The 21,816-nt window shown below is 40.3% G+C and overlaps 1 protein-coding gene across 1 annotated transcript in view; it reads right to left on the bottom strand.

Annotated features, from left to right (window-relative positions):
* The window catches only part of LOC306704321 (interleukin-10 receptor subunit beta-like), a 48,814-nt gene that overhangs the window by 12,271 nt on the left and 14,727 nt on the right, over positions 1-21,816 (bottom strand). Inside the window, exon 5 of the mRNA XM_079170615.1 lies at positions 9,035-9,179. Within this exon, the coding sequence (XP_079026741.1) occupies positions 9,035-9,179 (145 nt within the window). The remainder of the gene's footprint in view (positions 1-9,034; positions 9,180-21,816) is intronic.

The following is a 21,816-nucleotide window of genomic DNA, read 5'->3' as shown; positions in this document are numbered from 1 at the left end:
TGAAGTTGGGTTTGTTTTAGGTAAGGCCAAGCTAGCTCCTGCACTAGAGCCTACTGTTCCCCGACTTGAACTCTGTGCTGCAGTACTTGCTGTAGAGATGTCTGAGATCATAGTGCGAGATCTTGACATGCATATCGACAGTTACCTTCTACACTGACAGCAAGGTTGTGCTCGGATACATTCATAATAAAAAGACAATTCTACGTATACGTCAACAATCGTGTGCAAAGAATAAAACAGTCTTCTCAGCCAGAGCAGTGGAAGCATGTTCCCACCGAGCACAATCCAGCCGACCATGGCTCACGATCAGTGGCTGCATGTAACCTGCTTAAAACTAATTGACTGTCTGGTCCAGCATTCCTGCTGAAAAATGAGAACTTTACAGATGAAGAAAGGGCCCAATTCAAGCTCATCAACCCAGAGTCGGACGTTGAAATACGCCCTAAAGTGACCACGCTCACTACCACAGTGTCAAAAGGAACTTTAGGAACACAACGCTTTCAGCACTTTTCCAAATGGGATTCTCTAGTGAAAGTGGTAGCTCACCTTCGTCACATTGCTCACAGCTATGCAAAGTCTAAGGATGACAGCAGCTGCACTGGATGGCACTTATGTAAGAAGGCGCTCACAGAGGAGGGTCTAGTCAAAGCGGAGCATGTTGTCATCAGATGTGTGCAACATGAGGAGTATGCAAAGGAAATCAAGTGTCTGCATGCAAAACAAGACTTACCATCCAATAGTTCTCTTCAAAAACTGAATCCAATCGTAGATTCTGATGGCTTGCTTCGAGTGGGAGGACGCCTCTCAAAGGCTAAGCTGCAGAGTCACGAGGCAAATCCACTGCTTATTCCGGGCAAACATCATGTGGCCTTGTTGCTCATTCGTCACCACCATGCATCAGTGAAGCATCAAGGAAGGCACATAACTGAGGGAGCTGTGAGATCAAGTGGTTTATGGATTGTAGGAGGCAAGTGAAGTATCAGTAGCGTTATACACAAATGTGTATTGTGCAGGAAATTACGGGGTCGGATGGAGCAGCAAAAGATGGCAGACCTACCCTCACAGCGCTTGCAGATGGATCCCCCATTCTCATATGTTGGGCTGGATGTTTTTGGTCCCTGGGAGGTAGCTGCACGTCGCACCAGAGGTGGACAAGCCTACAGTAAGAGATGGGCTGTTCTGTTCACTTGCCTGTCAACGAGAGCAGTTCACATTGAGGTGATAGAGAGTATGAATTCCTCCAGTTTCATCAACGCTCTCCGCAGATTCTTTGCTATTAGAGGACCTGCAAAACAACTGAAGTCGGACTGTGGAACAAACTTTGTCGGTGCATCCAAGGAGCTGAAGTTGGACCATCCGCACCCAGGAGAGGCTAGTGTTGAGGACTACCTGCTCAGCCAGCGATGTCAGTGGGTTTTCAACCCACCCCATTCATCCCACATGGGTGGGTGTGGGAGCGAATGATTGGGATAGCTCGACGTATCCTAGATTCCATGCTCCTGCAAGCTGGAAATCCAAAGTTGACCCACGAAGTCCTTACAACTCTGATGGCAGAGGTTTCAGCTATCCTAAATGCAAGACCACTCGTGCCTGTCTCTTGCGACCCAGAAGCACCTTTTATTTTGACCCCTTCTACTCTTCTCACTCAGAAAAAAGGGGTCCCTGAAGTTCCTCCTGGAGATTTCACCAAGAGTGATATGTTCCAACACCAGTGGAAGAGAGTTCAGGTCTTGGCTGACATCTTTTGGGCTCGATGGCGGAAAGAGTACCTGAGCACACTTCAAAGCCGCCAGAAATGGTTTCACAACTGGCCAAACCTTAAGGAGGGAGATGTTGTTCTGATGGACAATCAAGCAAAAAGGAATGAATGGCCGATCGGTGTTATTGTGAAGGCTCTACCAAGTGAAGATGGACTTGTCCGAAAAGTAGAGATCAAAGTAGTCAGAAACAAAGTAATCAAAACCTTCTTCAGACCTATCACAGAGTGTATACTCCTTCTGTCCCCAGAAGACTAGATGATTGGTTGGCATCACCACTGATGCCAGGCGGGGAGTGTAATGACTTGTATTTTATTTGAAGGAATTACTACCACCTAGTGTTACGTTATGGTATTACGTGTTTTCGCTCACACTGTTCAAATACTGCCGCCTAGTGTTAGGAGTAGATACTGCAGTGTTCACCTACTATGCGTGGCACATGTGACAGGAAGTAACCGATTCCTTTTCCTGGTTTGTTGACAACATGACTCCGTTATATTCAAGTGATTGTGCAATAGTATCCTCATTCATCCTGCATTTTCTGACCCTCTGAGTGGCAATGCCAGTGAGTATGATTTACTTTTATAGCTTTAGGTATTTCTGAGGGTTTATTTTGTTAGTTGGTTCTAATCAGAAATAGTTTGATGACGTGTGCAACATGTAACTGATGAAGATATGTAGATGGCACAGCAATGTACGTTTCCAGTATTGTTATACACAGTATTTAAGTTTGATCAAAACTAATATGTGATTGTATGTTTGTTTTGTAGTTTCACACTTCTTCATATTAAACCTGTCCATATACAACACGCTGGTCTGTTCCTTGGAGGAAGAGTATGATGAAGAGTTTAGCTGACTGCAAAGCCCAATACACGACACAGAGTCAACATTGTGTCGGAGCAGAACAGTGGCACAAAGGCAGTAAAACTGCCTGTGCCAAAGCACACTGACTGTAATCCTGCGGGCTTAATAATAATAATAATAATAATAACTAGAAAATGCATTTCCTGCTGAAAATGCGTTGGAATGCTGAAAGCTGAATTGAACTGCAAAAACATTGCTGAAAATAGATATCCAATTAAAAAGAAATTGCAAAAAGCTTAATAATTCAAAAAGTTTAAAGATTACAAATTGCTGAAAATACAGAAATGGGAGACTACCTGTCTGAAAAATGTTGAAGCCTGAAAGCATTTAAACTGCACTGCTGAAAACCCTTCTAGGTGAAATGTTGAACTATGGTGTCTGTAGCTGAAAGTATGAGGAAGAAGAAGGCTTTAAATGTTGAAGTTTAAGAGGATTTGAAGATTTTCTTCATAGAGATCCCATTCAAAAAAGATTGCAAAAAGCTTAATAATTCAAAATTTAAAGATTATAAATATGAAAAGTCATATCACTCCTCTCCTGAAAGAGCGGAACATTTTAATATTTGAATGTTTTTTTATGGCTTAAAGAATGTCAGCAGTAGTGATATTTGTTGTAGTAGTAGTAGAAGTTGTGGTAGAAGTATTATAAGTAGTAGAAGTATTAGTAGCTATAGAATAAGTGTGTGTGGGGGGGGGGGGTCCTCTAAAAGTATCCAAGACCTGAATGACTGAATGAGAGAGACAGAGAGAGATAGAGGGAGAGAAGTGTGTGTGCCCGTGCGTCTGTGAGCCTGTGTGTTTATCAACATTGCTGATTACCTTAATCACGAACACCTGTGTGCCAGCAGCCTGTTCTGCTGCGCAATACACACCCATTATAAAGGCAGAAAAGGACTGAAAAAATCATACAAGTTAAAATGGGACAGTTCAAAAAGTATAAAAGATATCAAAAAGCTGAATTATGCGGCAATAGATCAGGGTTTTCTCAACAGTTTAAAGTTGAAATGGTGGCTGTAGCTGAAAGTATGAGGAAGTTGAAGGATTTGAAAGTTGAAGAAGTTTAAGAGGATTTGAAAATATTGTCCATAGAAACCCATTCAAAAAAAGTTGCAAAAAGCTTAATAATTCAAAAAGTTTAAAGATTACAAATTGCTGAAAATACAGAAATGGGAGACTGTCTGAAAAATGTTGAAGTCCGAAAGCATTTAAACTGCTGAAAACCTTTCTAGTTGAAATGTTGAACTATGGTGTCTGTAGCTGAAAGTATGAGGAAGAAGAAGGCTTTGTAAGTTGAAGAAGTTTAACAGGATTTGAAGATTTTCTCCATAGATATCCAATTAAAAAAAATTGCAAAAAGCTGAATAATTCAAAAGATTTAAAGATTACAAATATGAAAAGTCATATCAGCCCTCTCCTGAAAGAGCTGAACATTTTGATAGTCGAACGGTTTCTGTAGCTTAAAAAAGGGAAAAGTCCTCTCAAAATCTCTAAGACCTGAATGACTGTATGAGAGAGAGACACAGAAAAGAGAGAGAAAGAGAGAGATAGACTGAGTGAATGAGTGTGAGAAAGAGACAGGCAGACAGACAGTTAGATGGACTGAGTGAGAGAGAGAGACAGGCAGGCAGACAGACAGTTAGATGGACTGAGTGAGAGAGAGGCAGACAGACAGTTAGATGACTGAGTGAGTGTGAGAGAGAGACAGGCAGGCAGACAGACAGTTAGATGGACTGAGTGAGAGAGAGGCAGACAGACAGTTAGATGACTGAGTGAGTGTGAGAGAGAGACAGGCAGGCAGACAGACAGTTAGATGGACTGAGTGAGTGTGAGAGAGAGACAGGCAGGCAGACAGACAGTTAGATGGATTGAGTGAGTGGGAGAGAGAGACAGACAGGAGGTCTAACAATCCCTCCATGTCATGTGCGTAGAGAGACAGACAGAGAGAGTGAGACACAGACAGACATAGGGAGAGAGTGACAGACTGAGAGAGATAACCAGACAGAGAGATAACCAGACAGAGAGAGACAGACAGACACTCTGATCTCTCTGGCAATCCTTCTCATTTGGAGATTGTCCTATGTTTTAACATTTACAGCTAAAGTAACTATTGTCCTGCTCTGCCAGGTCTTTCCTCGTCTCGCCCACTTGTGTCATGGTGTGTGTACATCTCACTGGAATCAGGAAACTTGTCAGAATACCCATATTTGATTGGCTGAGCAGCATCACGCATATCTCCAAGTCATGTGTGCGTGTGTGTCTCAGTGCCTCTGTATGTTTATAACCATCACTAATGAGCTCACAGAAACACCTGTGTGCTTGGGTGCATGGTGATTGGAGCACCTGTGTGAGAGATTAGAGTGAACGGCGATTTTCAACAAAACTACCTGTCGAACAGATGCCCTTTATACCAAAACCATGAGACTAATCAATAAAATATGGATACCGTGAGAAAGATAAGACTCTGCCGAACACGCTGATGTGTTTTTTATGTTTGTGGTGTTAAAAATGTGAGCTCCAGCGCAATATACAAAACTGGTACCGTCTGCTTTCTTTGAGAAATGAGTGGGCAAATTTAACATTGATCTCTATGGAGCAGAAAGTAAGTTTTTCCTCTCAATTAAGTGATTTTCTGCAAATGTGTAAATCTGTGGGATTCCACAGTCACTTGTGTACGAAAACGACACGATTAGCTACTTCAAGAACTAAAAAATATATATGAAGAGTGAAAATTGTGGAGGCAAAGGCAAAAGACAACTATTTTTTTCACAAGAATCTGAAGCTGCTCTTCACTCTAGCGGTGACATCACGCACTCTAAGCTGCGCAATACACACCCATTATAAAGGCAGAAAAGGACTGAAAAAATCATAAAAGTTCAAATGGGACAGTTCAAAAAGTATAAAAGATATCTAACAGATTACAACATACAATAATAGCTTAAGATTTTCTCAGTATTTTAAAGTTGAAATTGTGTCTGTAGCTGAACGTATGAGGAAGTAGAAGGATTTGAAAGTTGAAGAATTATTTGAAGTATTTGAAAATATTCTCCATAGAAACCCATTCAAAAAACAAATTGCAAAATGCTTAATAATTCAAAAAGTTTAAATATTAGAAATATGAAGAGATATAGCACCCGTCTCCTGAAAGAGCTGAACACTTTGATACTTGAACGGTTTCTGTAGCTTAAAATATGAAGGAGCAGAAGCGTTTGAAAAAACGTACGGAAGAAATATAAAATAAGGAAGAATAAAGAAACAGGATAACAATAGTTGGAATGCTGTTAAGCATTCCAACAATAAAGAAACAGGATATTGTTGGAATGCTTAACAGCATTCCAACAATAAAGAGAAACAGGGTAACAATACTTGGAATGCTTAAAAGCATAATTAAAAGCATGCTTAAAAGCATTCCAACAATAAAGAAACAGGACATTTTGATAGCTAGCACAGTTTTCATGAAGTCACAGATTAAGTTTCAGGACAATTTGGGTCTGTTTCCGACTTTATAATGGGTGTGTATTGCGCAGCTTAGAGTGCGTGATGTCACCGCTAGAGTGAAGAGGAGCTTGAGATTCTTGTGAAAAAAATATTTGTCTTTTGCCTTCGACTCAACAATTTTCACTCTTCATGCATAATTTTGGATGTAAAAGTAGCTAATCTTGTCGTTGTCGTATAAAGGTGACTATGGAATTCCACAGATTTACACATTTCGCAGAAAATCACTTAATTGAGAGGAAAACCAACGGTCTGCTCCATAGAGACCAATGTTAAATCTTTCTGCAAAAACATCTTCTGAAAAACACAATCTGACCACTCATTTCTCAAAGAAAGCAGACGGTACCACTTTTGTATATTGCTCTGGAGCTCACATTTTTAAAACCACAAACATAATAAACACATCAGCGTGTTCGGCAGAGTCTTATCTTTCTCACGGTATCCATATTTTGGCACTCAGACTCCTGCTTTTTGTTAAAAGGAGGCAGGAGTTTTGTTAAAAATCACTGTTTACTGTAATGTTTCTTAATCAGTCTGCCTCTAACACCAGGTGGCACCATGGCAACCAGTTACACACACGCACGCAGGCTCTCTGTCTGTCTCTCTACACACACTGTCTGTCTGTCTGTCTGTCTGCCTGTCTCACTCACTCACTCACTCAGTCTCTCTCTATCTTTCTGTCTCTCTCTCTCTGTCATACAGTCATTCGAACCCCCCCCCCCCCCCCCCCCCCCCCATTTCAAAATAAAAGCCCCACAGAGTGAATCCTAACTGGAATACTTGTGATGAAGCCTGTCATTTAATAATCTCTGTGTTTGTGTCAAACATTATGAATATGTCTCCTCTCCCCCTCTCTCACCCACCCAGTCCCACCCTTTCAAAATAAAAGCCCCATAGATTAACTGTATCTTAACATGAATCTCAGAATGAGGTTCGTACAGAAATGATGGGAGCTAACGCTCCCATCATTTCCAAAGGCTTCTCAAACAAAGATGTATATGTCCAGTACAGAAATGACGGGAGCCATTTGTGGACTGTCAATCCAAGAGTATGAATCTAAAATGCAGAAAAGAGAGTAGCTCTATCTCAATTGAACCTGAACGACACTAACGGTAACATCGGCGTGTGTGTATATTGCGACGTCTTCGGGCAGTAGAAGCCACACTGTCAAAATTTCTTGCGAAATTTTCTAGTTCAGATATATTCTTTTCTAGAAAGACCAGAAAGTAGGGCACTGCAATAGTTAATACTGCAGGTAATAAATGCATATTATTGTCTCTTTATTGGCTTGAGAGAGAAACGGTCACGCGGCGGTTCGATCCTCCAGTACACATGTCCAAGAGAACAAGATACTGAATCCCACATTGCTCCCCGAGAATGTGCCATTGGTGTGCGAGTGTGCGTGAATGAGTATGTGTTTAAATCCTGATGGGCAGGTGGCACCTTGTATGACATGTATCAATGTGTGTGTAATCTTTATTCACTGTAGAAATTCAGAATGTCTCCCTTTATCCTGCTGCATAACATGTACGAACATCCTGACTGGGACACGTCCGTCCGTCCGTCCGTCCGTCCGTCCGTCCGTCTGTCCGTCTATCTATCTATCTATCTATCTATAATACAACATTAAGATTGACAATAAAAACTGACGCAGTATAACATGCTTAAAAAAATAATAAATAAATAAAATTATGGAGCAAGGTATTGCTGATAGCGGCCGATATACATGCCAGCAAGTGAATAAGGGCACGAGCACTTCAGGCACTGAACCGGTCTGTTGAGAGAGCTCCAGCCCCCAATTAGGCCAATTAAGGATTTTCCATCAATTTTTGTAAAACATCCAATATTTGAAATCTACACAATGAAATAGCATACGAAAATTATAAACCCGTTGTTCCAGCTGGGTAGCATAGTACGGGTCAAAGACTTGAGCTACTTGAATCACTCCTACCGGGCCTGTCTAGGTTGAAGTGGCGGGTAGCATCATAGATAGGCTAACATTAGCGTTTAGCAGTCAGTAGCCAATCAGAGGCAGAGTAGGGGCTGCTTACAGGGTAGGTACGTGCAGAATGAATAGGGTAGCTAAACGGATCTGGCACTGAGATAACTTTAGATATAGTCTAAGAGTCAGTCATGCTCGTGGCTCTGTAAGGCTGTAACACAGTGGTGGTTTGAATGAAATGCTGTTGTGACACAGAACTATTGCAGTACTTGCATGTAAAAATATAATTCCTTAGCTCTTAGTTCACTTCTCTTCTGTTCGACAACTGTTCATAATAGCACAGAAGATGAAGATGAACCTTAATGGAACTTTGAAAATGTCCCTTTCAACTCACGATATGTCAGGTTAGCAGCAGCAACAACAACACTTTTTCTGACTAAAACTATTTCTCTTAGCTTTTTAACTCTTTCTTTCATTTTCAACTACGGCTAGCTACTTAGGTCATCGCTACAGAGAACATGTTCAGTATTATTTCCTATTTACTGTTTTAGTGTAAAGTCTGATGTTCAGCAGGTATAATGTTTATCATTAGTATCATCTTAGTTTCGCATGTTAGCACGCTAACATGTATTAATTAGCGCCAAAGACAAAGTGAGGCTGATGGGAATGTCATGAGCTTTGCAGGTATTAAGTCATAAACAAATACAACATTTGACCTGATGATGGGGCTAGAGGCAAGTCAGGTTTTTGTCTGGGAACCATTCATATTTGTGCAAAGTGGGCTACCAACCATCCAGTAGATCTATTTTCCAGTCCTGCCTTTAGCATGGCTTGAAACCTGTTCACATCAGTTTTTTATTGTAATCAAATCATTTTAAGTGGTGGTGTAAGTCACAGGTGGATTCAAAGATGTATGGCAGGCCACCCTATGTGCTTTTACAAATAAATCAATTGATAAAAATCTAGCAAGAGACACTTACCGCTTGTGGTGCTCTCACAAACAGCTGCACTGGGCTTGCTAGGGTTCCACTCTGTGATGATTTGGACTTGGACGCAGTACTTGGTCCAGGGGTCCAGGTCACTAAGAACCACTCGGTTCTGCTGTATGTTGCTGTTGCTTTTGGCCTGTAGGAAGAACAGAGAAGTGGTCAATTGTGTGGTCTAGTCTGGCCTGCAGCAGCTACAGGACACCACAGAGAGAGAAACAGAACTGGTCACAGATAATCAAGCTGCAATCTTATCCTCCACCACAAAATGGATGATTAGCATCTGACTGGCTTTTGGTTTTGAATAAAAAATGAATTTAACAAAATTAAATCAAAGTAGGGTGACATGCAGGACATGGCCAACATAAATATGAACTGAAGCACGGACAATATTGTCACAGTATCATTCTATGGTATCACAAAAATTATTGTTCTGCAGCAACTGTTTTCAAAAGCGTATTTATGTCCAGATTTCATCAAAAAACATGACACAAAGAGCAAGAAAAAAAGCAAAAAAATACATCAAATAATTAACTTTTAAATGCTTATGTACAGCACAAATAAGACAAGTACACGTACACGATTGCATTAAATCAAAATGGTTACTCCACTTTACTAAAACTTCTTAAAATGTATTCATATAACCTTTATTTTACCAGGATATATTCGTACTGAGATGTTTTTGAGGGAGTCTTTGCCAAGACAGCAGCATACAAGTTTCATATACAAGCACAACCAACAGACTTTAAACAAACAGCATAAACAGTTAAAAACAACATAAGAAATGTCACATAAAAAAGACAAGCAGCAAATTGAATCAACCAATGTTTAGTCATGTTCAGTAACAGGACAGGCACAGTCAGTGGCCTAATACTTCTTAATCCTGTTTTTAAGATCATGAGTGCTTATAAAAAAATTTAATTTAAAGTGACTTAAAGCTCTTTAACACTACATGTCATCATTCACCCATTCACACCCATTCATACACTGATGACAGGGCTACTATGCAAGGTGCCACCTGCCCATCAGGACTCCAACCATTCACACCGCAGGCACAGCTTGTGTCCGCTAGTCCATGTCGATTGACACATCGACATGGACTAGCGGAGCCGGGGATCGAACCACCAATCCTCTGATTGAAAAACGACTCTGCTCTACCACTGAGTCGGAGTCGCCCATAGAAAAGAGGAATGATAGATACTGTATATTTTGTCATTTTTCAAATTTTAACTCAGGGTGCAAAATATTAAACTGGCGGTGCAATGTATGCTTTTGCATGCATTAAGGGAAATATGACAGCTCTAGTAGATGAGATTAAACCCCCGGCACTAGACTTGGCACTGGTTGAATTTTAGTGGCCACACAGCCACTAACTGATGGTGAGGGCATCCATATATTAGAAGTCTTCTCCCGAAATGTGACAAAATCAAAGCCCTATTGTTGGATTCAAATCTGGACTTTTATTCCTCAGTAAAAGTTGGCTTAATAGCAAGGTTGTAACTACCATTATTGACGTGCCCAGGTATAGATGTTTTAGAAAAGATAGAAACACCAGAAGAGGACGTGGAGTGGTTGTTTATATAAGGTGGTTTAAGTGTACATAAATTGAGTTTGATTATGACGTCTCAAATGAATGTTTAGAAGTTAATCTATCTATCTCCAGAAATGCACTTCAGTATTTTTAGTCTTATACAACCCAAGAAATTAACAAAGAAATGCTTTGCCAACTTTGAAAACAAGTAACTAAAGAACTACGGGTCGCAAAATCTATACATTATATCACTATGATATCTGATGCAAAAGTAAACAATTCGTTAGTAGGAGTACATTTAAAAACGGTACGTGAACTCAAGATCAGAACCATAATTATCTCGGACAGTGGACAACTCAACACAATCATTTAATGATTATTTAATTGTGTATGTGGGGGTATATGTATGATGTGTATATGTCTGTATGTGTCTGAAGGTGTATACAGTATATGACTATGTCTGCAAGTTGTACTGCTGTTCCCAATAACACTACAAATATGACACAGTTTTATAGTTATTTTAAAAGGCCCATCTAGAGACGGGCACTGGAAATTAGCAGTAGCTAAAAATGCTGTAATACACTGCGCTAGTGCTGGGCGATCGCCCAGCACTAGGTTTTAATTTAAAGTATGATATTGATTTTTCATACACCGCATAGCCGAAACAACAGCTGTAACTCTTCAACAGGCAGCAGAATATACTGTGTGCCGCGAAGGGCGCTACGGTCGGACGGCTAGTTGTGTAGAGTGTATTGAAAGGGACCCCTAATCATGGTTAGAACTTTATAACACAACACTTAATAACCCACAACTAACACTCTTTAACAGGGCAAAACACCACAACACCACAACACCACAGTTTGAGACACAAACAATTTGTAACACTAATAATTTTATATTTATAAAATTACACCGTCGAACGGCATGCTGGGTACAGCTCGCTAGCTAGCCCGCTAGCACAACAGTCTGTTAACAGCTGGGAGAGGCTCCGTCGCTACAGTAACGCTACATTAAAGAACAGAACAGAGCGATGCAGGATGAACAAAGACAGACCGGAGATGCACCGATAGAGTCTGTGCCCAAGAGAGGAGCTGTGTCTGCTGTTTGGCAAAATGTCGGATTTTTTAAAACCAAAACACTTCCAGTTTGTCGAGCCACTCTTGTTGCCGCTGGTGGTAACACGAGCAACTTACTCCATCACCTCAGCAGAAAACATGTGTTGGAATACCAAGAGTGTGATGACGGCCGTCGGATTCGTGGCTGTCATACAGTAACGTTAGCGTGAGTGAATGTGAAAAAGCAAGCGGTGGAGCGACATACGAACTCAATAACGATCCACCTCTGCAAGGACATGGTCCCGCTACAGACAGTCGAGAAAGATTCAGAGCAATGATTAAAACACTGGATTCAAGGTATGTCGCATACTTCAGCCAAACTGCTATCCCAACATTATACGAACAACACCGAAGCAAGCTGGAAGCGGAGCTACGTATAGTCGCCCACTTTTCTAATATTAATGCAAATACAATTTTTAATGTTTTATTTGATAAATGGAGAACCAAGGAAATTATAACTGAGCAACAGCCATTTAAATTCTTGAACACCTTGGCTTGAAGGATAATGTGAATGAATATTAGGCTTGTTTCTTACTTGTGCAATAGAACGTTTCAGAAATATCTCTTTGAATACTTAAATACTTTGAGTATTTAGGTCAGGTTTTAGTGTTTATACAACTATCTTAAAATATGTTGTTTTGTCATGTTCAAGTTGTTGGCATATCTATTTATTTTTAAGTTCCGTTTTTACTACGTTGCAGTTAGCACAATACAAATTGTTTACATTCTGCAACTGTTTCATGCATTCTGATTCATTCATATATTGTAACATTTTGTGGGGCCAAGCAAACCCTATATACATGACATTAAAATGTTTTTTATACTGTACAGTAGAGTAAGCCACTATAAACCTATATAAAAACCCAGTCAAGGAAAAAAAAATACCTTGATATACCGTGAAACGGCCAGAATCTTAACAAAATACTGTGATACTCATTTTTGGTCATACCTCCCAGCACTACACTGCGCTGAATAATTGTGCAATTCTCTATGTATATGTATTCAACCCTAAAATAAACATGAAATCAAATTAATACATTTGAGAGGGTTAGCCTAACCCTAACCCAGACTACAAATATAAGAAGGATGGAAAGACCACCCCAGTAATGTGAATCATAAAACAATATCCAGACCATTTGTGCATGAAAAAGTGGAACAAAAGAACCGCTACAGGCCAAAAATGGTGGCAGTGGAGGCCAGCATTAGATATCACAAGGCCTCCAACAGTGACAAAATGGTAGGAAAAAGACAGTAGGAGAATGAAGTATTAGGATAGTTCATACATGAAGCAAACACATACAGCTGAAAGAAAGAGTGAATGCAGAATGTCAGGAAAAAGTCAATGTAATGAAGGAAAAGTTAGATGACACCACAATGGGGCCCAAACCTGACTCATCACTATGGCACATTGATCCACCACCATATCTGGGTGATAACAACCCATTCAGAGCAAGCCAGTATCCAGTAGTACAGGCTGAAGGGGCTGGCAGAGACAGGGAGTCAGAAAAAGAGCATGGAATAGAGTTGCATGGAGAGATGGAGTTAGAATCATTGAGAGGAAAGATTAGAGAAACAATGGTAAAGCCAGGAACAGACAATGAGACTTGACATGACCATGACAGATCATTAGCTAGTGAAAATACACAAAAGAGATCCCATGATGATTATGGATATGGTGCACCAACAGCAGAAGCAAAGAAAGTGTTACAGGATGACCGGTGCTCATATGATGAGGAAGACTGTAGCAGAAAAGATGATGTTACTCTGATTCAAATTTCAATTCACTGATTATGGAAGTTAATGCTGGTTCAACTGCCTATGCTACATGGTTCAAATTAAATAAACTATCTTTGAATATCCAAAAATCTAATTTTATTATTTTCAGTGGCAAAAAAATCATACTCTAAGGATTTATCTAAAATTAAAATTTAATCTGTTGAGATGCCTCAAGTGTCATCTACAAAATTCCTAGGAATTATTATTGATGAGAGTTTAAGTTGGAGTAAACAGATTGACTGTGTTAGTAGAAAAATAAACAAATCTATTGGAATATTAAGTAGGGTTAGACATCTTGTCTCTGCAGACTGTCTACTTATTCTTTATTACAGTATCATTTATCCATATCTTTCATATTGTAATATAGTTTGGGCAAGTACTTTCCCTACTTCTCTGCAAAAAATGTTGGTCCTCCAGAAACGTTTTGTTAGGATCGCAACCCGATCACAGTCACACTTACCTGTATCTTCTGCTCTTCTATTTCAGAAATTGCAGATTCTTACTATTTATGACATCAATATTTCTCAAACTTGTGTTTTCATTTATAAGATACTTTCAGGTGAAGGGAATATTCCTGATCATTTCAAGACTTACTACAAATTTAATTCACAGGTTCACTCATACTCAACTCGTCAATCTTCACATCTTCATCCTCCTAAATTACTGACTAGCAGAGGTCAATTTTCAATAAGATTTAGGGGAACCAAATTATGGAATGACTTTTCCCACCTAACTAAGAAATGTCCCTCTATAAAATGTTTCAAAGGGTGCCTAAAAGAACATCTAATTGCGGTCTTGTAACAGTCTTTTATGTATTAGTGTTCATGTCTTTCTTGTTTTAGCTGCTAAATTACATTTACAGTCGTTTCACTCATAGGGACTTGTATTACCATTGCTTATGAGTTACTGCAGGTGTATAATCCAACATCACTGAACAAACACAGGACAAGGCTCACTCTCACATCCACACACATGCTCGCACACACTCGACACAACTACATTATTTTTTTCTTATCTTTCTCTTTCTTCCTTTCTTTCGTTGTAATGTAATGTCTTATTCATACTTTGTTTGTAATTTTGTAAAATGTTAATATTATATAGGTGGAGGCTTCAAATAAGCCCAGTTGGCTTTCTGCCTCTTCCTGCACTGTGATATTCATTTATCTCTGTTATGTTTGTTTATTTTAAATTTCATTGTTTGACTTGTGCAAAATAAAATAAATAAATAAAGAAAGAAAAGCAGGACTGCCCAAAAAAAAAAAAAGATAACAGCAAATCAAAGGAGTTTCACATCTCCATGGAAAAGACAGAAAAGCAATACAAGTGATTACGATGGGAAAAAGAGAATCTGTTAAATAACAAATGTGCAAAGATCAAGAAAGGACATGGCAGAGAGCTGATTGGAAGGGTGTAAGCACCACAGAAGTGGAAAATGCCACAGATCCAGCTACACCCCAAACCATGTTGCAGCCTGGCAACAAAGAGACAATCAAACTGTAATGAGGAGCAACTACATCTAATTGAACTTGAGGACAATGACAGACTCGACGGCTTGAATGCACCTTGCATGCAAATGCCATTACTAACAAAACCAGATTATACACATTATGTTCCATGGTTGATTTTGGACAAGGTAGGCTTGGCCAATAGACTACCTGAACTCACATAAGGGGACAACAGATGGATCGCTGCACTGGCAGAAAGTACAGCTGGAATCAGTCTATGGCGGATATCAAAGCCCTGCTAATGCACCTAGCCGGTAAGCATATCACAGAAGAGATATTGATTGGTGCTAAACTGCCCAACAGTGGTGGCTGGAAATGTAGCTAATGAAATCGGCATCGGAGAACACAAAACAGTCATATGGCAACTAGTTCGAAGAAAAACTAGACCCAACCAAGCTGAAAGCTCAAACAATGAATTGAGAAGTAGAGCGGGTCGTCTTCCAATCAGACGATTGGTGGTTCTATTCTCCAGTCCATGTCGATGTCCTTGGGCAGGACACTTAACCCCAAATTGCTCCTGTAGGCTGTGCCTTCGGTGTATGTGTGGGAAATGAATGAGTTAATTAGTCCTGATGGGCAGGTAGCACCTTGCATGGTAGCCCCTGTCATCAGTGTATGAATGGGTGATTGACATATAGTGTTAAGTGCTTTGGGTGTTTGGAAGACTAGGAAGGCGCCAAGTACAAGTCCATTTACCAGAGCAATGATTAAGGCAACAGGACAAGATGATTATGTGTACTTACAGTGGACTGAGGCAGACGAGGGGGCTTTCCCGGCCAATAAAGGAGACCTGTATCATTAGGCAACCCCGACAACAGTAAACCATTTAATTTGTATGAGGCAAAACAAGCAGTTTTTTGGCAAGTGCGGTGTTGATGCAAGAAACCCCTACAGGGAACCAACCCTTATCAAATTAAAGCACTGAGCTAGATGCTGTAGAACAAGACGTGGCACCTTGTTATCAAGGATTGGCAGCTGCAGAGATGTAAAAGGAAATCACACGGGATATGGCATTGCCAATGATGCTTTTAAAAAGCACAACACATTTGAGATAGTGGAAATACAGGTAGTACACCTACTGGCCAACGCTACAGACTAAAGACTTGAATGAACTGTTAGCCTGGATAGAAAATCAACATTAGACCCTTAATTGTTGTAATCTATTCATAGAGTGGAGAAGATAATAGGTATATGGCCAAAAGAAAGAAAAGAGAGGGCAAAGAGAAAGGTGGCTCAATCCCAAAATGAAATCTTGAGCCAAACTTTTGTAGCGGAAAGCAAACAACGTGCCATACAAGGGAAAAATAATGTCTTTTATAAATGGATGAGATTTGAGCTAAATAGTCATGAAAAGTTTTAGTCAGCCACCAATTGTGCAAGTTCTGCCACTTAAAAAGATGAGAGGCCTGTAATTTTCATCATAGGTACACTTCAACTATGAGAGACAAAATGAGAAAGAAAAAAAAAAATCCAGAAAATCACATTTTTAAAGAATTTATTTGCAAATTATGGTGGAAAATAAGTATTTGGTCAATAACAAAAGATCATCTCAATACTTTGTTATATACCCTTTGTTGGCAATGACAGAGGTCAAACGTTTTCTGTAAGTCTTCACAAGGTTTTCACACACTGTTGCTGGTATTTTGGCCCATTCCTCCATGCAGATCTCCTCTAAAGCAGTGATGTTTTGGGGCTGTCTCTGGGCAACACAGACTTTCAACTCCCTCCAAAGATTTTCTATGGGGTTGAGATCTGGAGACTGGCTAGGCCACTCCAGGACCTTGAAATGCTTCTTACGAAGCCACTCCTTCGTTGCCCGGGCGGTGTGTTTGGGATCATTGTCCTGCTGAAAGACCCAGCCACGTTTCATCTTCAATGCCCTTGCTGATGGAAGGAGGTTTTCACTCAAAATCTCACGATACATGGCCCCGTTCATTCTTTCCTTTACACGGATCAGTCGTCCTGGTCCCTTTGCAGAAAAACAGCCCCAAAGCATGATGTTTCCACCCCCATGCTTCACAGTAGGTATGGTGTTCTTTGGATGCAACTCAGCATTCTTTCTCCTCCAAACACGACTAGTTGAGTTTCTACCAAAAAGTTATATTTTGGTTTCATCTGACCATATGACATTCTCCCAATCCTCTTCTGGATCATCCAAATGCTCTCTAGCAAACTTCAGATGGGCCTGGACATGTACTGGCTTGAGCAGGGGGGCACGTCTGGCACTGCAGGATTTGAGTCCCTGGCGGCGTAGTGTGTTACTGATGGTAGCCTTTGTTACTTTGGTCCCAGCTCTCTGCAGGTCATTCACTAGGTCCCCCCGTGTGGTTCTGGGATTTTTGCTCACCGTTCTTGTGATCATTTTGACCCCACGGGGTGAGATCTTGCGTGGAGCCCCAGATCGAGGGACATTATCAGTGGTCTTGTATGTCTTCCATTTTCTAATAATTGCTCCCACAGTTGATTTCTTCACACCAAGCTGCTTACCTATTGCAGATTCAGTCTTCCCAGCCTGGTGCAGGTCTACAATTTTGTTTCTGGTGTCCTTTGACAGCTCTTTGGTCTTGGCCATAGTGGAGTTTGGAGTGTGACTGTTTGAGGTTGTGGACAGGTGTCTTTTATACTGATAACGAGTTCAAACAGGTGCCATTAATACAGGTAACGAGTGGAGGACAGAGGAGCCTCTTAAAGAAGAAGTTACAGGTCTGTGAAAGCCAGAAATCTTGTTTGTATATGGGTGACCAAATACTTATTTTACAGAGGAATTTACCAATTAATTCATTAAAAATCCTACAATGTGATTTCCTGGATTCTTTCCCCCCATTCTGTCTCTCATAGTTGAAGTGTACCTATGATGACAATTACAGGCCTCTCTCATCTTTTTAAGTGGGAGAACTTGCACAATTGGTGGCTGACTAAATACTTTTTTCCCCCACTGTAACGCGATTAGACACTTCTTTTGCCTCCTTCTGATGAGGCGGAGGAAAAAAAACGTCCGGAGAAATGATTCTCGACAGAAAGGAGTTTGTTATGACTTAAGGCAGGGGTGTCAAACTCAAGGCCGAATCCGGCCCGCCACGTCATTTTATGTGGCCCGCGAATCCACCAGAAAGTCAAAGTTGTGAGATAGAATGTCGAAGTTATGAGTTGGAAAGTCATGTTTATGAGATAGAAAGTCATAATTGTGAGGTAGAAAGTCATGTTTATGAGCTAGAAAGTCAAAATGATGAGATAGAAAGTCATAATTATGAGATACTTAATTAAACAGTCATAGAAGCAGCTCTTTGGCTGGTTACTCTGCATTTGACATGGAAATGTATTGAGAACATTGAAGACTTTAAACGTGGCTTTACAACACATGAAATACTTCACGTGAGATTGTGCAAACGCACCAAAGATTTTAAGCATTGAACAAAGTTATTGTAATAACTTGTGTTTGATATTTGTCTTTGCTATTTTCTTTAAACATTTGATAGAGTAATGTGGGTTTCTTAACACTAAAATTAAAAGGATTTAAGTTATAATAACAGAAATGTGGTTAAATATATTTTTACATTTATATAACATCATGACAGGTTTCTGACATCGGACTCCCATCAAAAAGCACTTCACTTAAGGATGCTGAAAAAAATATCTCTACTACTGACCAGCACACACAACACCACACTAAAAGGGAGTTAACATTTCATCCTCCCTTGATGAAATGTTAACTCTCTTCACTCAGAAGATGAGAACAATTCATTACTGACCCTAAGCCCTTGAGAATGAAGTCAGCTACTCAACCTCAACTGAGACAGTTATAACAGCTACTTGACTTTGATCTCTTTGACACTGACATTAAGGAGATATGTAGTTTACCTTTGAGAAGATATCCTGCCCTGTGCTCTTCTTAGCCACTGATGCAACACATATTCATCCATGTTCATCCCTCCTAAGGGCTAGCCTGTTCAGCCTCCTTTCCACAATGCTAGCTTAGTCTCCACTTCACCAGAAAGGACCTTCCTGTGTCCCTGCTTGAGTTCATAGCCAACGACACTAAACATTTTGATCCAGATAACTGTGATCAACACATGAACAATTATTTTAGGGAACTAAATCACAACCTAATTGACTTGCCTCATGCAACCAAAAGGTAGAAAGTTCAACTTTTATGGAAGATCAGATCTAAAGCTGACCAAAAGTGAATACAGTCACAACCTCAAAGTGTGACTGTAGTCAAGAAAATTCTTCTCGTAGTGCTCGACGGAGCTGACAAGGCCACATCAATAGTTGTAGCCCTCCAAATTAAACATTCCCGTTGTTAGCATCCCAGATATTATTACAAACATTTGATACATGCATACTTTCAGGGCAAGAATACACCAGGCTTAGAAGAAAAATCCACCTTAAGTCCTTGTTTTTGCGTAATCTGACACGGCGATAAGCACATAAGCACCCTGTCCACCAACTGCATTGAGATAGACATTCACACAACAGAAGTTGTACAAGGTCGAAATGCTGGCCCAAAAATTGGCATGACCAGCCAATGGACCAGTCTTATGATGACCACAGTTCAGATCATGGTCAGACAGTGCCTCTGAATGCCTCTCTGCAAACGAGTTAAGGACGAGAGCTTCAGAGTTTGCTTCTCACTGTACTAGCCAGATGCTACATACCGGTGCTTTACTTTTCTTACAGTTTCATAGGCAAACTTGAGTTTGTTAGCAACATTACAAACTCAACAGGAGCCAGATAACTTACCATTATTGATTTACATTACATTACAGTCATTTAGCAGATGCTTTTATCCAAAGCGACTTACAATAAGTGTATTCAACATAGGTATTCAAGAGAACTACATGACCAGAAGTCATAAGTACATCTCCCTCTTGGACCCGAGCGAGCCCCATTTGGGGTTCAGAGCGAGATATTTAATCGAAGAGAGCGTCGTAGAAATCAAAGTTCATAAAGAAATTAAAAAAAGAAATCTTTTTTTTAAATTATTTTATCGGAAAAAAGTCTCTTAAAAAAGTCTCTTAACTTAATCATCTAAACCATTTTACACACAGCAAACACCATTATAAACTATTACACTAACTAACTAAGAAGATTGTACACAATATCACGTATTTCTGGCCACGAGTCAGGGAGCTTCGTACTTCGGAGAAGGCTACAAACACGGCGCTAATGACTAGCATGGCCGACCAATACATCTAACTGCAAGATGATTCGATCAGGAATCTAGAGATATCTTCAGAATTTCTCTCAGTGAAAGCATTACAGCGATACAAGCCAACAAGCACCACAACACCAAGCCACTCAGCAGCAGAACAACCGTGAAAGTTCCTTACTTTGAGACGAATCATGAAGAAAACGTTCCGGTAATCCGTTCAAAGCTAACTTACTATGCTACTATGCTTGTCCTCTGACCCTCTGATGTGTTGACTAGAGAAAGGGGGGTCAGACTAACGTTTGGGACCTGGGGGAAGGGGGGCAAGCTTTGGGCGAATGGGATTTTACACACGGGCTTGGAAGGCGTTTCTTCGATTTTTAGGGGCTAAAGACTCTGTCAATCAAAACCAAGCTTCTATCCCCGCACTGCTGAGACTCTGACTTGTCCAAAATGGTCTCAATCTTGAAAATAGACCAATCATAGGCTGTCTGAGCTCCCAATACACATATGAAGACTGGAGCTCAGATGAGAATCATCCATGGTTTACAGCCTTAGAGAGGATTCTGGCTCTCAAAATGATGCCAAACTGATGGATTTGGATGTTTGAACAATATTATTGATAAAACAAGTGAAATAAATAGTTATATAGTAATACAAGTACAATGGAACAGCTGGAACACCTGGTTCCAAAATGATGATCTCACCTAAATTCTCTGTACTGAAAACTCTCTAAATATATTTATTCTTTACTCTATCAAAGCCAAATTTTAGAGACTCCTGACCTGTTTTGCTATGATTTGGGAGAGTTTTTAGGCTAGCCAGGGCTAGACAATTTTCAATTTGAGCTGTGTGCCATCTTCATTTACTATTAACCAGTAACATTTACACAATATTTACCCATCTGAACAGATCTCACAAGTGTTTGTTATAAAAAAAAAGAAGAAATTATTCAAATAGACCTTGTAGTTAGAGATTTACACTCTCTTGAGTATGGGTAAGCAACTTTCGAGCAGAGGCCTAAAAATAGGCTTAGGTTTCTTGCGAAATTTTCTAGTTACAGGTACTATTGTGAAATGTGTAGATTAGAAACAAACACACCTTCCCCCCTTCTCTCTTGATGCTCTGACCCTTTAAAATATATGCTCAAACTGCACACAGGTCACTCTCTCCATCCCACAGACAACACAGGCACTCTGTGTGATGATTGAGTCTTCTCTGCGGGACAAACGTCTTTCCTCAATGTTTCTTGTTTCAGTATTATAGGACTCACTCGGTACTATTGAATTCCACCTCACTAAGTCCTGTTTTCAAAATCAGGTGTTTACAAAGGGTATGTACAAAAACATTCTGTAGTCACAGATGTCCTCATGAATACTGGGATTTTATATTTAATTGTTTTACAGCAACCCAAAAATGATTAAAGATATTTCCCTTACAATTTAGTGGTATTTGTTTTAGGGACACAGGTAACGGGGGATCGCTACGGTCCAGCGGGAACGGGGGATCGCTGCGGCCCAGCGGGAACGGGGGATCGCTGCGGCCCAGCGGGAACGGGAGTCTGACCCTTCCTCTGCCTCTGCCTCCTACGAGGGTTGAAAGGACACTCCGAGGCCCTCCCATGGCCAGGCCCGCAAACTGTTCATACAAATCAGCGGAAAAGCGCTCAATACGTTGGTCCTCTGAGTCCAAAAAGTCCC

This window comes from Pholis gunnellus (assembly GCF_910591455.1).
Source record: "Pholis gunnellus genome assembly, chromosome: 12".
In the NCBI taxonomy this organism is placed as follows: Eukaryota; Metazoa; Chordata; class Actinopteri; order Perciformes; family Pholidae; genus Pholis; species Pholis gunnellus.
The sequence above is the reverse complement of the archived record's forward strand: the minus strand, read 5'-3'. Positions and strand labels throughout refer to the sequence as shown.